At 53.3% G+C, this 16,799-nt stretch overlaps 1 protein-coding gene and 1 long non-coding RNA gene across 3 annotated transcripts in view; both read left to right on the forward strand.

Moving 5' to 3' along the window:
• PPAN (peter pan homolog) overlaps positions 1 to 16,054 on the forward strand; it is a 36,401-nt gene extending 20,347 nt beyond the window's left edge. The window contains exons 8-14 of the mRNA XM_074530145.1: positions 1,692 to 1,799; positions 3,462 to 3,585; positions 4,999 to 5,077; positions 6,624 to 6,753; positions 9,575 to 9,774; positions 15,042 to 15,130; positions 15,194 to 16,054. Coding sequence (XP_074386246.1) covers positions 1,692 to 1,799; positions 3,462 to 3,585; positions 4,999 to 5,077; positions 6,624 to 6,753; positions 9,575 to 9,774; positions 15,042 to 15,130; positions 15,194 to 15,850 — 1,387 coding nt within the window. The 3' untranslated portion in view covers positions 15,851 to 16,054. The remainder of the gene's footprint in view (positions 1 to 1,691; positions 1,800 to 3,461; positions 3,586 to 4,998; positions 5,078 to 6,623; positions 6,754 to 9,574; positions 9,775 to 15,041; positions 15,131 to 15,193) is intronic.
• Positions 10,809 to 13,667, forward strand: LOC141725955 (uncharacterized). Of its 2 annotated transcripts, XR_012577505.1 has the most exons (4): positions 10,809 to 10,975; positions 11,514 to 11,597; positions 12,222 to 13,136; positions 13,302 to 13,667. It is a non-coding gene; the product is annotated as an uncharacterized LOC141725955 (long non-coding RNA). The 2 variants fall into 2 exon arrangements; XR_012577504.1 differs by lacking the exons at positions 10,809 to 10,975; positions 11,514 to 11,597 and adding an exon at positions 11,614 to 11,968 and having other exon boundaries at positions 12,158 to 13,136.
• Positions 16,055 to 16,799: the final 745 nt, after the last annotated feature.

Genomic DNA, 16,799 nt, shown 5'->3' on the forward strand with positions numbered 1-16,799 from the left:
TTTCCCCCCCAATATTTTCCCATTTTTCCCCCCATTTTCCCCAGGATTTTCCCCCATTTTTTCCCATTTTTCCCCCCATTTTTTTCCATTTTTCCCAGGATTTTCCCCCCATATTTTCCCATTTTTCCCCCCCTTTTTTTCCCCATTTTTCCCCAGATTTTTTTCCATTTTCCCCAAGATTTTTTTCCCATTTTCCCCCATTTTTTCCCCCAATTTTTTCCCAGGATTTTCCCCCCATTTTTTCCTATTTTCCCCCATTTTTTCCCAGGATTTTCCCCCCATTTTCCCCAGGATTTTCCCCCCATATTTTCCCATTTTTCCCCCATTTTCCCCAGGATTTTCCCCAGATTTTTTTCCATTTTCCCCAGGATTTTTCCCCCATTTTTTCCCCCAATTTTTTCCCAGGTTTTTCTCCCCATTTCCCCCCAATTTTTCCCTTTTTTCCCAGAATTTTCCCTGTTTCCCCATCATTTTTCCCATTTTCCCCCATTTTTCCCCAGGATTTTCCCCCATTTTTTCCCATTTTTCCCTAGATTTTTTCCCATTTCCCCCATTTTTTCCCCCAATTTTTTCCCAGGATTTTCCCCCCATTTTTTCCCATTTTCCCCAGGATTTTCCCCCATTTTTCCCTAGATTTTTTCCCATTTCCCCCATTTTTTCCCCCAATTTTTTCCCAGGATTTTCCCCCATTTTTTCCCATTTTTCCCCAGATTTTTTCCCATTTTTCCCAGGATTTTCCCCCCATATTTTCCCATTTTTCCCCCCATTTTCCCCAGGATTTTCCCCAGATTTTTTTTCCATTTTTCCCAGGATTTTCCCCCCATTTCCCCCCAGTTTTTTTCCCAGAATTTTCCCATTTTCCCCCATTTTTTCCCCCAATTTTTTCCCAGGATTTTCCCCCCATATTTTCCCATTTTTCCCCCCCATTTTCCGCAGGATTTTCCCCAGATTTTTTTTCCATTTTTCCCAGGATTTTTCCCCCCATTTTTTCCCATTTTTCCCCCCATTTTTTTCCATTTTTCCCAGGATTTTCCCCCCATATTTTCCCAATTTTCCCCAGGATTTTCCCCAGATTTTTTTCCATTTTCCCCAGGATTTTCCCCCCATTTTTTCCCATTTTTCCCCCCATTTCCCCCCAATTTTTTTCCCAGAATTTTCCCATTTTTCCCAGGATTTTCCCCCATTTTTTTCCCAGGATTTTCCCCCCATTTTTTCCTATTTTCCCCCATTTTTTCCCAGGATTTTCCCCCCATTTTCCCCAGGATTTTCCCCCATTTTTTCCCATTTTTCCCCAGATTTTTTTTCCATTTTCCCCAGGATTTTCCCCCATTTTTTCCCAGGATTTTCCCCCCATTTTCCCCAGGATTTTCCCCCATTTTTTCCCATTTTTCCCCATTTTTTTTCCCATTTTTCCCAGGATTTTCCCCCAATTTTTTCCCAGGATTTTCCCCAGATTTTTTTCCATTTTCCCCAGGATTTTCCCCCATTTTTTCCCAGGATTTTCCCCCATTTTTTCCCATTTTTCCCCAGATTTTTTTCCATTTTTCCCAGGATTTTCCTCCCATTTTTTCCCATTTTTCCCCCCATTTTCCCCCATTTTTTCCCCCAATTTTTCCCAGGATTTTCCCCCAATTTTCCCCCCATTTTTCCCCAGTTTTTCCCAATTTCCCGTGGTTTTTCCCCATTCCCAGCAGTGTCCAGGTCGTTCCCGTCGGGCTCAGCCGGGGGCTCCGGAAAATCCTGCGGGAGAAATTCCCCAACCTGGCGCGGATGGGGGACGTCAGCGAGCTCCTCCTGGGGTATGGGGACACATTGGGGACATTGGGGACATTGGGGACAATGGGGACATTGGGGACACCTGGTGCGGATGGGGGACGTCAGCGAGCTGCTCCTGGGGTGAGGGGACATCGGGGACATCTTGGGGACATTGGGGACACCTTGGGGACATCACAGGGACATTGGGGACACCTTGGGGACAATGGGGACATTGGGGACACCATGGGGACATTGGGGACACCTTGGGGACACCTTGGGGACATTGGGGACACCTTGGGGACATTGGGGACATCTTGGGGAAATTGGGGGGATTGAGCACATTGGGGACACCTTGGGGACATTGGGGACACCTTGGGGACATTGGGGACACCTTGGGGACACCTTGGGGACATTGGGGACACCTGACGTGGATGGGGGATGTCAGCGAGCTGCTCATGGGGTGAGGGACATTGAGGACATTGGGGACAATGGGGGGATTGAGGACATTGGGGACAATGGGGACACCTTGGGGACATTGGGTACACTTTGGGGACATTGGGGACATCAGGGTCAGTGGGGACATTGGGGACATCTTGGGGACAATGGGGATACTTTGGGGGCATTGGGGACATCGGGGACATTAAGGACATTGGGGACACCATGGGGACACTTTAGGGACATCTAGGACATTGGGGGGGTTGAGAACATTGGGGACATTGGGGACACCTGGGGGACACTGGGGGGGGACATGGGGACATGAGACCTGGGGACACCTCCAGAGATGTCCCCTGTCCCTGTGTCCCCAGAGGTGTCACCGTGTCCCCCCTGTCCCTGTGTCCCCTGTGTCCCTGTCCCTGTGTCCCCAGAGGTGTCCCTGTGTCCCCAGAGGTGTCACCGTGTCCCCCCTGTCCCTGTGTCCCCTGTCCCTGTGTCCCCAGAGGTGTCCCCGTGTCCCCAGAGGTGTCACCGTGTCCCTGTCCGTGTCCCCGCAGTGACCCCGCCCTGTCCCTGTGTCCCTGTCCCTGTCCCTGTCCCTGTGTCCCCAGAGGTGTCACCGTGTCCCCCCTGTCACTGTGTCCCTGTGTCCCCTGTCCCTGTCCCTGTGTCCCCAGAGGTGTCACCGTGTCCCCCCTGTCCCTGTGTCCCCTGTGTCCCTGTCCCTGTGTCCCTGTGTCCCTGTGTCCCTGTGTCCTCAGAGGTGTCACCATGTCCCTGTCCCTGTGTCCCCTGTGTCCCCAGAGGTGTCACTGTGTCCCTGTCCCTGTGTCCCTGTGTCCCCTGTGTCCCCGTCCGTATCCCCAGAGGTGTCCCCGTGTCCCCAGAGGTGTCCCCAGAGGTGTCACCGTGTCCCTGTGTCCCTGTGTCACCGTGTCCCTGTTCCTGTGTCCCCTGTCCCTGTGTCCCCGTGTCCCCAGAGGTGTCACCGTGTCCCCCCTGTCCCTGTGTCCCCGTGTCCCCAGAGGTGTCACCGTGTTCCCCCTGTCCCTGTGTCCCTGTCCCCAGAGGTGTCACCATGTCCCTGTGTCCCCAGAGGTGTCACCGTGTCCCTGTCCCTGTCCCTGTGTCCCTGTCCCCAGAGGTGTCACCGTGTTCCCCCTGTCCCTGTGTCCCCGTGTCCCCAGAGGTGTCACCGTGTCCCCCCTGTCCCTGTGTCCCCGTGTCCCCAGAGGTGTCACCGTGTTCCCCCTGTCCCTGTGTCCCCGCAGTGACCCCGCCCTGTCCGAGAGCGAGGCGGAGCCGGACGGGCCCCAGAACGTTCTGGAACTGGCGCAGAACTGTGCGGGGCGCGGGAACGCGGCGACACAGCAGAGCGCCATCAGGGTGACTGAGGTGACATCAATGGGGACATTGGGGACACTGGGGTGACACAGCAGAGGGCCATCAGGGTGACTGAGGTGACATCAATGGGGACATTGGGGACACTGGGGTGACGCAGCAGAGCGCCATCAGGGTGACCAAGGTGACAGTGGGGACATTGGGGACATCAATGGGGACATTGGGGACACTGGGGTGACGCAGCAGAGCGCCATCAGGGTGACTGAGGTGACAGTGGGGGGACATCATTGGGGACATCAATGGGGACATTGGGGACATCAGAGTGACACAGCAGAGCGCCATCAGGGTGACAGAGGTGACATCATTGGGGACATCATTGGGAACATTGGGGACATCAGTGGGGACATCAGGGTGACACAGCAGAGCGCCATCCGTGTGACAGAGGTGACACTGAGGGGACGTCAATGGGGACATCAATGGGGACATCATTGGGGACATCAATGGGACATTGGGGACATCAGGGTGACACAGCAGAGCGCCATCCGCGTGACTGAGGTGACATCATTGGGGACATTGGGGACATCAATGGGGACATTGGGGACATCAATGGGACATTGGGGACAATAGGGACATCAGAGTGACACAGCAGAGCGCCATCCGCGTGACTGAGGTGACATCATTGGGGACATCAGTGGGACATCAATGGGACATTGGGGACATTGGGGACACTGGGGTGACGCAGCAGAGCGCCATCAGGGTGACTGAGGTGACATCAGTGGGGACGTCATTGGGGACATCAGTGGGGACATCAGGGTGACACAGCAGAGCGCCATCAGGGTGACCGAGGTGACATCACTGGGGACATTGGGAACATCAATGGGACATTGGGGACATTGGGGACACTGGGGTGACACAGCAGAGCGCCATCAGGGTGACCGAGGTGACAATGGGGACATCATTGGGGACATCCTTGGGGACATTGGGGACACTGGGGTGACACAGAGCGCTGTGGCACTGACCGAGTGTCCCCCCCCGTGTCCATCTGTCTGTCCCCGTGTCCGTCTGTCCGTGTGTCCCTGTCCCCTGTCTGTCCCCGTCTGTCCCCATGTCCCCCCTGTGTCCCCCTGTCTGTCCCCGTGTCTGTCTGCCCCCATGTCCCTGTGTCCCTGTCCCTGTCCCCTGTCTGTCCCCCTGTCTGTCCCATGTCCGTCTGTCTGTGTGTCCCTGTCCCTGTCCCCTGTCTGTCCCCCTGTCTGTCCCATGTCCGTCTGTCCGTGTGTCCCTGTCCCTGTCCTCTGTCTGTCCCCCTGTCTGTCCCATGTCCGTCCGTCCGTGTGTCCCTGTCCCTGTCCCCGTGTCCGTCTGTCCCCGTGTCCGTCCGTCCGTGTGTCCCTGTCCCTGTCCCCGTGTCCGTCCGTCCCCGTGTCCATCTGTCTGTCCCCGTGTCCGTCCGTCCGTCCGTCCCAGATCGGGCCCCGTCTGACGCTGCAGCTGCTGAAGGTGGAGGAGGGGCTGGGCCAGGGCAACGTCCTCTACCATGGGCTGGGTGAGTGACGGGGACACACCTGGGACAGGGACACACACCTGTGTGAGTGACACACCTGGGGACACACCTGGGGACAGGGACACACCTGGGACAGGTGAGTGACACACCTGGGGACAGGGACACACCTGGGACAGGTGAGTGACACACCTGTACCATGGGCTGGGTGAGTGACAGGGACAGGGACACACCTGGGACACACCTGGGACAGGGACACACACCTGTGTGAGTGACACACCTGGGACACACCTGGGTGAATGACACACCTGGGGACAGGTGAGTGACACACCTGTGTGAGTGACACACCTGGGGACACACCTGGGACACACCTGGGTGAGTGACACACCTGGGGACAGGTGAGTGATACACCTGTACCATGGGCTGGGTGAGTGACAGGGACAGGGACACACCTGGGACACACCTGGGACAGGTGAGTGACACACCTGGGACACACCTGGGTGTGACACACACCTGTACCATGGGCTGGGTGAGTGACAGGGACAGTGACACACCTGGGACACACCTGGGGACACCTGTGACAATATGAGGAGGATCTCACCTGTGCCCAGGTGTATCCCAGGTGTATCTCAGGTTCCTGTGGGTAACCCAAGTGTAACCCAGGTGTAACTCAGGTGTAACCCAGGTGTAACCCGGGTGTATCCCAGGTGTATCTCAGGTTCCTGTGGGTATTTCAGGTGTAACCCAGGTGTGTTTTTACCTGCAGCCCCCAAGGGGGAGCAGGAGCTCCGCGAGCTCCAGGCTGTACCCAGGTGTAACTCAGGTGTAACCCAGGTGTATCCCAGGTGTATCTCAGGTGTAACCCAGGTGTATCTCAGGTGTAACCCAGGTGTGTTTTTACCTGCAGCCCCCAAGGGGGAGCAGGAGCTCCGCGAGCTCCAGGCTGTACCCAGGTGTAACTCAGGTGTAACTCAGGTGTATCCCAGGTGTATCCCAGGTGTAACCCAGGTGTATTTACAGCCCCCAAGGGGGAGCAGGAGCTCCGCGAGCTCCAGGCTGTGCTCAGGTGTAACTCAGGTGTAACTCAGGTGTAACCCAAGTGTATCCCAGGTGTAACTCAGGTGTAACCCAGGTGTATCCCAGGTGTATCCCAGGTGTAACCCAGGTGTATTTACAGCCCCCAAGGGGGAGCAGGAGCTCCGCGAGCTCCAGGCTGTACCCAGGTGTAACTCAGGTGTATCTCAGGTGTAACCCAGGTGTAACCCAGGTGTATCCCAGGTGTATCTCAGGTGTAACCCAGGTGTAACCCAGGTGTAACTCAGGTGTATCTCAGGTGTAACCCAGGTGTAACCCAGGTGTAACTCAGGTGTATCTCAGGTGTAACCCAGGTGTAACCCAGGCTGTACCCAGGTGTAACCCAGGCTGTACCCAGGTGTAACTCAGGTGTAACCCAGGTGTATCTCAGGTGTAACCCAGGTGTGTTTTCACCTGCAGCCCCCAAGGGGGAGCAGGAGCTCCGCGAGCTCCAGGCTGTGCTCAGGTGTAACTCAGGTGTATCTCAGGTGTAACCCAGGTGTGTTTTCACCTGCAGCCCCCAAGGGGGAGCAGGAGCTCCGCGAGCTCCAGGCCCGGCGCGAGCGGCGCCTCCAGGTGAGGGCGGAGCGGCGGCGGCTGCAGGAGCAGAACCTGGAGAGGAAACGGAAACAGCGCGAACAGAACAGGTGAGACACGGACAGGTGAGATGGGGACAGGGACAGGGACAGGGACAGGGACAGGTGAGATGGGGACAGGTGAGACACAGACAGGTGGGACAGGGACAGGTGAGATGGGGACAGGGACAGTACAGGGACAGGGACAGCTGAGATGGGGACAGGTGAGACACAGGTGGGACAGGGACAGGTGAGATGGGGACAGGGACAGGGACAGGGACAGGGACAGGTGAGATGGGGACAGGTGAGACACAGACAGGTGGGACAGGGACAGTACAGGGACAGGGACAGGGACAAGTGAGATGGGGACAGATGAGATGGGGACAGGTGGGACACGGACAGGTGAGACACGGACAGGTGAGACGGGGACAGGGACAGGGACAGGGACAGGTGAGACGGGGACACGGATGGACACAGGTGAGACACGGACAGGAACAGGGACAGATGGGACAGGTGGGACACGGACAGGTGAGACGGGGACAGGAACAGGGACAGGGACAGGGACAGGTGAGATGGGGACAGGTGAGACACAGACAGGTGAGATGGGGACAGGGATAGGGGCAGGGACAGGGACAGGTGAGACAGAGGGGACAGGTGAGATGGGGACAGGTGGGACAGGGACAGGGACAGGGACAGGTGAGACAGGGAAGGTACAGAGACAGGTGAGGGACAGGTGAGACACAGGTGAGATGGAGACAGGGACAGGGATTGGTGAGATGGGGACAGGTGGGACAGGGACAGGTGAGAAGGGGACAGGTGAGATGGGGACAGGGACAGGTGAGAGATTGGGCACAGGTGGGACAGGGGACAGGTAAGGGGACAGGTGAGAATGGCACAGGTGAGACAGAGGGGACAGGTGAGACGGGGAAGGTACAGGGACAGGTGAGGGACAGGTAAGACATGGATAGGTGAGAAATGGGGGACAGGGACAGGTGAGAGATTGGGCACAGGTGGGACAGGGACAGGTAAGGGGACAGGGACAGGTGGGACTGGGACAGATAAGACACAGGCAAAACTGAGGGGACAGGTGAGACATGGACAGGTGGGACAGGGACAGGGACAGGGACAGCCGAGAGATGGGGCACAGGTGAGACTGGGGATAGGTGAGGGGACAGGTACAGGGAACAGCACAGGTGAGATGGGGACAGGGACAGGTGAGGGGACAGGCACAGGTGACACTGAGACACAGCTGAGGGTGGCAGGGTCCTCCCAGGTGAGGCTCAGGTGACACAGGTGAGGCTCAGGTGACACAGGTGGGGACAGAAAGGTGACGCAGGTGAGACTCACCCAGGTGTCCCTGTCTCACCTGTCCCTGTCCCCACCTGTCCTTTGTCCCCTTACCTGTCCCTGTCCCTCTCACCTGTGCCCCATCTCTCACCTGTGTCCCCACCTGTCCCTGTCTCACCTGTCCCCATCTGTCCTTTGTCCCCTCACCTGTCCCCACCTGTACTTTGTCCTTTCACCTGTCCCTGTCCCCTCACCTGTCCCTGTCCCCACCTGTTCTTTGTCCCCTTACCTGTCCCTGTCCCTGTCACCTGTGCCCCTCATCTGTCCCTGTCCCCACCTGTCCATTGTCCCCTCACCTGTCTCACCTGTCCCTGTCTCACCTGTCCCCACCTGTCCATTGTCCCCTCATCTGTCCCCACCTGTGCCCTCACCTGTCCCTGTCCCCACCTGTCCATTGTCCCCTCACCTGTCCCCACCTGTCCCCACCTGTCCTTTGTCCTCTCTCCTGTCCCTGTTCCTCTCATCTGTGCCCCATCTCTCACCTGTGTCCCCACCTGTCCCTGTCCCCACCTGTCCCTGTCCATTGTCCTCACCTGTCCTTTGTCCCCTTACCTGTCCCTGTTCCTCTCATCTGTGCCCCATCTCTCACCTGTGTCCCCACCTGTCCCTGTCTCACCTGTCCCCATCTGTCCTTTGTCCCCTCACCTGTCCCCACCTGTCCGTCTCACCTGTCCCCACCTGTACTTTGTCCTTTCACCTGTCCCTGTCCCCTCACCTGTCCCTGTCCCCACCTGTTCTTCGTCCCCTTACCTGTCCCTGTCCCTGTCACCTGTGCCCCTCATCTGTCCCTGTCCCCACCTGTCTTTTGTCCCCTTACCTGTCCTTGTTCCTCTCACCTGTGCCCTCACCTGTCCCTGTCCCCACCTGTTTCACCTGTCCTTGTCTCACCTGTCCCAACCTGTCCCCACCTGTCTTTTGTCCCCTCACCTGTCCCTGTCCCTCTCACCTGTGCCCTCACCTGTCCCTGTCCCCACATTTTCCCCACCTGTCTCACCTGTCCCCACCTGTCCATTGTCCCCTCACCTGTCTCACCTGTCCCTGTCTCACCTGTCCCCACCTGTCCTTTGTCCTCTCTCCTGTCCCTGTTCCTCTCACCTGTGCCCTCACCTGTCCTTTGTCCCCTCACCTGTCCCCACCTGTCTCACCTGTCCCTGTCCCCACCTGTCCCTGTCCCCTCACCTGTGCCCCATTTCTCACCTGTCCCCTCACCTGTCCCCACCTGTCCTTCGTCCCCTCACCTGTCCCTGTCCCTACCCGTCCATTGTCCCCTCACCTGTCTCACCTGTCCCCACCTGTCCTTTGTCCCCTCACCTGTCTCACCTGTCCCTGTCTCACCTGTCCCCACCTGTACTTTGTCCTTTCACCTGTCCCTGTCCCCTCACCTGTGCCCTCACCTGTCCCTGTCCCCTCACCTGTCCCTGTCCCCACATTTTCCCCACCTGTCTCACCTGTCCCCATCTGTCCATTGTCCCCTCATCTGTCCCTGTCCCCACCTGTCCCTGTCTCACCTGTCCATTGTCCCCTCACCCGTCCCCGTCTCTCCCAGGGAGCGCAGCCTGGCCGGGATGGGCCGGGCCCCAGGTGCCCCCTCAGGTGCCACCAGCCCAGGTGCCACCCCAGGTGCCACCCCTGGGGGTGACAGCGACGCCGAGGACCCCGGCACACCTGGGCCAGGTGAGGCCGAGGCGTCGGACGAGGACGAGGCCGAATATTACAGAGAGGAGCTGGGGGAGGAGCCCGACGCAGGTGAGAGAGGGGGATTTGGGGGGTCCAGGTGGATTTTGGGGTTTTCAGGGGAATTTGGGGAGGTTTCAGGTGGATTTTAGGGTGTTCCAGGTGAGATTTGGGGGGGATAAAAGGAAATATTGGGGTTTTCTAGGTGAGATTTGGGGGGGTCCAGGTGAGGTTTGGGGGGAATGAAAGGAAATTTTGGGGTGTTCCAGGTGAGGTTTGGGGGGGATGAAAGGAAATTTTGGAGTGTTCCAGGTGAGGTTTGGGGGGGTCCAGGTGAGGTTTGGGGGGATGAAAGGAAATTTTGGAGTGTTCCAGGTGAGGTTTGGGGGGGTCCAGGTAAATTTTGGGGTTTTCAGGTGAATTTTGGGGTGTTCAGGTGAATTTTGGGGTGTTCCAGGTGAATTTGGGGTGTTCCAGGTGAGATTTGGGGGGGATCAAAGGAAATTTTGGGGACTTCCAGGTGAGATTTGGGGGGGTCCAGGTGAGGTTTGGGGGGAATGAAAGGAAATTTTGGGGAGTTCCAGGTGAATTTGGGGAGGTTTCAGGTGAATTTTGGGGTTTTCAGGTGAATTTTTGGGTGTTTCAGGTGAAGTTTGGGGAGTTCCAGGTGGATTTTGGGGTGTTCCAGGTGAGATTTGGGGGGGATAAAAGGAAATTTTGGGGTGTTCCAGGTGAATTTGGGGGTGTTCCAGGTGGATTTTAGGGTGTTCCAGGTGAGATTTGGGGGGGATAAAAGGAAATATTGGGGTTTTCCAGGTGATTTTTGGGGAGTTCCAGGTGAATTTTGGGGTTTTCAGGTGAATTTGGGGTTTTCAGTTGAGATTTGGGGTTTTCTGGTGAATTTTGGGGTGTTCCAGGTGAGGTTTGAGGGGTTCCAGGTGAATTTGGGGAGGTTTCAGGTGAATTTAGGGGAGACTAAGCTGAATTTTTGGGTGTTTCAGGTGAATTTGGGGGTGTTCGGGTGGATTTTGGGGTGTTCCAGGTGAGGTTTGGGGGCGATGAAAGGAAATTTTGGGGTGTTCCAGGTGAATTTTGGGGTGTTCCAGGTGAGGTTTGGGGGGGGATCAAAGGAAATTTTGGGGAGTTCCAGGTGATTTATGGGGAGTTCCAGGTAAATTTTGGGGTTTTCAGGTGGATTTTGGGGGTGTAAAGGGGAAATTGGGGTGTTCAGGTGAATTTGGGGGTGTTCCAGGTGGATTTTAGGGTGTTCCAGGTGAGATTTGGGGGGGATCAAAGGAAATATTGGGGTTTTCCAGGTGATTTTTGGGGAGTTCCAGGTGAATTTTGGGGTTTTCAGGTGAATTTGGGGGTTTTCAGTTGAGATTTGGGGTTTTCAGGTGAATTTTGGGGGTGTAAAGGAGAATTTGGGGTGTTCAGGTGGATTTTGGGGTGTTCTAGGTGAGATTTGGGGGGGATGAAAGGAAATTTTGGGGTGTTCCAGGTGAATTTTGGGGTTTTCAGGTGAATTTGGGGGTTTTCAGTTGAGATTTGGGGTTTTCAGGTGAATTTGGGGGTTTTCAGTTGAGATTTGGGGTTTTCAGGTGAATTTTGGGGGTGTAAAGGAGAATTTGGGGTGTTCCAGGTGAGGTTTGGGGGGGTCCAGGTAAAATTTGGGGGGGATAAAAGGAAATTTTGGGGTTTTCCAGGTGAGGTTTGGGGTTTTCAGGTGAATTTTGGGGAGTTCCAGGTGAGGTTTGGGGGGGATCAAAGGAAATATTGGGGTTTTCTAGGTGAGATTTGGGGGGGTCCAGGTGAGGTTTGGGGGGGATGAAAGGAAATTTTGGGGTGTTCCAGGTGATTTATGGGGAGTTCCAGGTGAATTTTGGGGTTTTCAGGTGAATTTGGGGGTGTAAAGGAGAATTTGGGGTGTTTCAGGTGAGGTTTGGGGTTTTCAGGTGAATTTTGGGGAGTTCCAGGTGAGATTTGGGGAGTTCCAGGTGAATTTTGGGGTGTTCCAGGTGAATTTGGGGGGGATGAAAGGAAATATTGGGGTTTTCTAGGTGAGATTTGGGGGGGTCCAGGTGAGGTTTGGGGGGAATGAAAGGAAATTTTGGGGTGTTCCAGGTGATTTTTGGGGTGTTCCAGGTGAATTTTGGGGTTTTCAGGTGAATTTGGGGGTTTTCAGGTGAGATTTGGAGTGTTCAGGTGAATTTTGGGGGTGTAAAGGAGAATTTGGGGTGTTCAGGTGAATTTTAGGGTGTTCCAGGTGATTTTTGGGGAGTTCCAGGTGAATTTGGGGAGGTTTCAGGTGAATTTAGGGGAGACTAAGCTGAATTTTTGGGTGTTTCAGGTGAATTTGGGGGTGTTCGGGTGGATTTTGGGGTGTTCCAGGTGAGGTTTGGGGGGAATGAAAGGAAATTTTGGAGTGTTCCAGGTGAGATTTGGGGGGGTCCAGGTGAGGTTTGGGGGGGATGAAAGGAAATTTTGGGGTGTTCCAGGTGATTTATGGGGAGTTCCAGGTGAATTTTGGGGTTTTCAGTTGAGATTTGGGGTTTTCAGGTGGATTTTGGGGGTGTTCAGGTGAATTTTGGGTGTTCCAGGTGAGGTTTGGGGGGGATCAAAGGAAATATTGGGGTTTTCTAGGTGAGATTTGGGGGGGGCCAGGTGAGGTTTGGGGGGGATGAAAGGAAATTTTGGGGTGTTCCAGGTGATTTATGGGGAGTTCCAGGTAAATTTTGGGGTTTTCAGGTGAATTTTGGGGGTGTAAAGGGGAATTTGGGGTGTTCAGGTGAGGTTTGGGGAGTTCCAGGTGGATTTTGGGGTGTTCCAGGTGAGATTTAGGGGGGATGAAAGGAAATTTTGGGGTGTTCCAGGTGAATCTGGGGGTGTTCAGGTGAATTTTAGGGTGTTCCAGGTGAGGTTTGGGGGGGATAAAAGGAAATTTTGGGGTTTTCCAGGTGATTTTTGGGGAGTTCCAGGTGAATTTTGGGGTTTTCAGGTGAATTTGGGGGTTTTCAGTTGAGATTTGGGGTTTTCTGGTGAATTTTGGGGGTGTAAAGGAGAATTTGGGGTGTTCAGGTGGATTTTGGGGTGTTCCAGGTGAGGTTTGAGGGGTTCCAGGTGAATTTGGGGAGGTTTCAGGTGAATTTAGGGGAGACTAAGCTGAATTTTTGGGTGTTTCAGGTGAATTTGGGGGTGTTCGGGTGGATTTTGGGGTGTTCCAGGTGAGATTTGGGGGCGATGAAAGGAAATTTTGGGGAGTTCCAGGTGAATCTGGGGAGGTTTCAGGTGAATTTTGGGGGTGTAAAGGGGAATTTGGGGTGTTCAGGTGAGGTTTGGGGAGTTCCAGGTGGATTTTGGGGTGTTCCAGGTGAGATTTGGGGGGGATGAAAGGAAATTTTGGGGTGTTCCAGGTGATTTATGGGGAGTTCCAGGTGAATTTTGGGGTTTTCAGGTGGATTTTGGGGGTGTAAAGGGGAAATTGGGGTGTTCAGGTGAATTTTGGGGTGTTCCAGGTGGATTTTAGGGTGTTCCAGGTGAGATTTGGGGGGGATAAAAGGAAATATTGGGGTTTTCCAGGTGATTTATGGGGAGTTCAGGTGAATTTTGGGGTTTTCAGGTGAATTTGGGGGTTTTCAGTTGAGATTTGGGGTTTTCAGGTGAATTTTGGGGGTGTAAAGGAGAATTTGGGGTGTTCAGGTGGATTTTGGGGTGTTCCAGGTGAGGTTTGAGGGGTTCCAGGTGAATTTGGGGAGGTTTCAGGTGAATTTAGGGGAGACTAAGCTGAATTTTTGGGTGTTTCAGGTGAATTTGGGGGTGTTCGGGTGGATTTTGGGGTGTTCCAGGTGAGATTTGGGGGGAATGAAAGGAAATTTTGGGGAGTTCCAGGTGAATCTGGAGAGGTTTCAGGTGAATTTTGGGAGTGTAAAGGGGAATTTGGGGTGTTCAGGTGAGGTTTGGGGGTGTTCAGGTGAATTTGGGGGTGTTTCAGGTGGATTTTAGGGTGTTCCAGGTGAGATTTGGGGGGGATAAAAGGAAATATTGGGGAGTTCCAGGTGAGGTTTGGGGAGGTTTCAGGTGAATTTGGGGAGGTTTCAGGTGAGATTTGGGGGGGTCCAGGTGAGGTTTGGGGGCGATGAAAGGAAATTTTGGGGAGTTCCAGGTGATTTATGGGGAGTTCCAGGTGAATTTTGGGGTTTTCAGGTGAATTTGGGGGTGTAAAGGGGAAATTGGGGTGTTCAGGTGAATTTGGGGGTGTTTCAGGTGGATTTTAGGGTGTTCCAGGTGAGATTTGGGGGCGATGAAAGGAAATTTTGGGGAGTTCCAGGTGATTTATGGGGAGTTCCAGGTGAATTTTGGGGTTTTCAGTTGAGATTTGGGGTTTTCAGGTGGATTTTGGGGGTGTTCAGGTGAATTTTGGGTGTTCCAGGTGAAGTTTGGGGGGGATCAAAGGAAATATTGGGGTTTTCTAGGTGAGATTTGGGGGGGTCCAGGTGAGGTTTGGGGGGGATGAAAGGAAATTTTGGGGCGTTCCAGGTGATTTATGGGGAGTTCCAGGTAAATTTTGGGGTTTTCAGGTGAATTTGGGGGTGTAAAGGAGAATTTGGGGTGTTTCAGGTGAGGTTTGGGGGCTTCCAGGTAAAATTTGGGGGGGATAAAAGGAAATTTTGGGGTTTTCCAGGTGAGGTTTGGGGTTTTCAGGTGAATTTTTGGGTGTTCCAGGTGAATTTTGGGGAGTTCCAGGTGAATTTGGGGAGGTTTCAGGTGAATTTAGGGGAGACTCAGGTGAATTTTTGGGTGTTCCAGGTGAATTTTGGGTGCAAGAAAAGGAAATTTTGGGGTTTTCAGTGGAATCTGGGGTGGATCAGGGGCAATTTTGGGGCGTTCCAGGTGAATTTTGGGGTTTCCGGACAAGTTTGGGGGGAAACAAAAGGAAATTTTGGGTTTTCCCGCTGAGTCTGGGGGGGGATAAAGGAAAATTTGGGGGAATTTCAGGTGATTTTGGGATTTTCCCTCCCCGGAAGTGGCTGATGAGGCCAAAATTCCTGAATTTCCGTGATTTGGGATCAAAGTAAACGCTCTGACACTTCCGGGGCCACCCCAAATCCCAACATTTCCCCCCAAATCCCCAAAATTTTATCCTTAAATTCCTTTTTTTTCCTCCCTCAACCCCTTTTTCCCTCAAATCCCATTTTTGTTCTCCTAAATCCCAATTTTCCATCCCTAAATCCCCTTTTTTCTCCCCAAAATCCCATTTTTCCCCCCAAAATCCCAATTTTTCCCCCAAAATCCCATTTTTTCCCCCTCTAAATTCCCATTTTTCCCCGTTTTTCCCCCAGATTTGTTCCCTGGCAGCTCCAAGAGGAAGCGAAGCCGCTCGGCCGCGCCCCGAGCCCCGAAACGGCGGAAAAGGAGCCCAAAATCCACACCTGGAACCCCAAAATTCACACCTGGATCCCAAAAATCCACACCTGGAACCCCAAAATCCACCCCTGGAACCCCAAAATCCCACTCAGGAACACCAAAATTCACACCTGGATCCCAAAAATCCACCCCTGGAACCCCAAAATCCACCCCTGGAACCCCAAAATCCCATCCTGGAACCCCAAAATTCACACCTGGAACCCCAAAATCCACACCTGGAACCCCAAAATTCACATCTGGAACCCCAAAATCCCGTCCTGGAACCCCAAAATCCCACTCAGGAACCCAGAAATCCACCCCTGGAACCCCAAAATCCCATCATGGAAAGCCCAAATTTCGTCGTGGCACCCCAAAATCCCATTCAGGAACCCCAAAATTCACCCCTGGATCCCAAAAATCCACACCTGGAACCCCAAAATTCACCCCTGGAACCCCAAAATCCACATCTGGAACCCCAAAATCCACCCCTGGAACCCCAAAATCCCACCCAGGACACCCCAAAAACCCCAAATCCCACCCCAGGAAAGCTGGAACCCCAAAATCCCAGCAGGAAACCCCAAAATCCCAACCTGGAACCTCCAAATCCCACCCAGGACACCCCAAAAATCCCAAATCCCACCCAGGACACCCCAAAAATCCCAAATCCCACCGTGGGAAACTCCTGAGCCCCCAAAAAATCCCAAATTTCCCTCGGCCGGGACGGGCCCAGAAAAGGAAAAATTGAAAGGGGGAGAAAAATTTGGGAATTTTGGGGTCTCTGGGACGGATTTTGGGGAATTTTGGGATCTTGTAGGAAAAATTTGGGGTCCTCAAGGGGAGTTTTGGGATTTCCAGAAGAATTTTGGGATCCCCCCCCCCAAAATCCCGTGGTCCCATTTCAGCTTTTCCTCAAATCCAGAGGAAATCGCCCCAAAAAATGAGGGGAAAACAACAAAAGAAGGAAAACCCCAAAAAATGTGGGGGAAAAAAAAAAATCCAAAAAACAATGGGAGAAATCTCCAGAAAATGTGGGGGAAAAAAAAACTCCAGAAAAATGGGAGAAAACCCCAAAAAAAAGGTGAAAAAATGCAGAAATAAAGTTGGATCCACCCCAAGAACTCGTGTGGCTCTTTTGTTCTTTTCCAGGAAAAAATTCACTTTTCTACCCCCAAAAAAAAAAAAATCCCATTTTTCTACCCCAAAATTCCCATTTTTGCCCCCCCCAAAATTCCGATTTTTCCCACCTAAAATTCCAATTTCCCCCCACTTCCAATTTCCCATCTTTCCACCCCAAAATTCCCATTTTTTTTCTCCACTCAAACTCCCATTTTCCCATCCTAAAATTCCGCATTTTTCTACCCCAAAATTCCCATTTTTTCCCCACTCAAACTCCCATTTTCCCATCCTAAAATTCCCCATTTTTCTATCCTAAAATCCCCATTTTTCTATCCTAAAATTCCCATTTTTCTACCCCAAAATTTCTATTTTTCTATCCCAAAATTCTCATTTTTCCATCCCAAAATTCCCATTTTTCTACCCCACAATCCCCATTTTTCTACCCCACAATCCCCATTTTTCTATCCCAAAATTCCCATTTTTCTACCCCAAAATTCCCCATTTTTCTACCCCAAAATTCCCATTTTTTTTCCAAAATTCCCATTTTTTTTCCAAAATCCCATTTTTTCCCCCCAAAA

The sequence above is a fragment of the Zonotrichia albicollis genome, chromosome 32 (assembly GCF_047830755.1).
Source record: "Zonotrichia albicollis isolate bZonAlb1 chromosome 32, bZonAlb1.hap1, whole genome shotgun sequence".
Taxonomy (NCBI): Eukaryota; Metazoa; Chordata; class Aves; order Passeriformes; family Passerellidae; genus Zonotrichia; species Zonotrichia albicollis.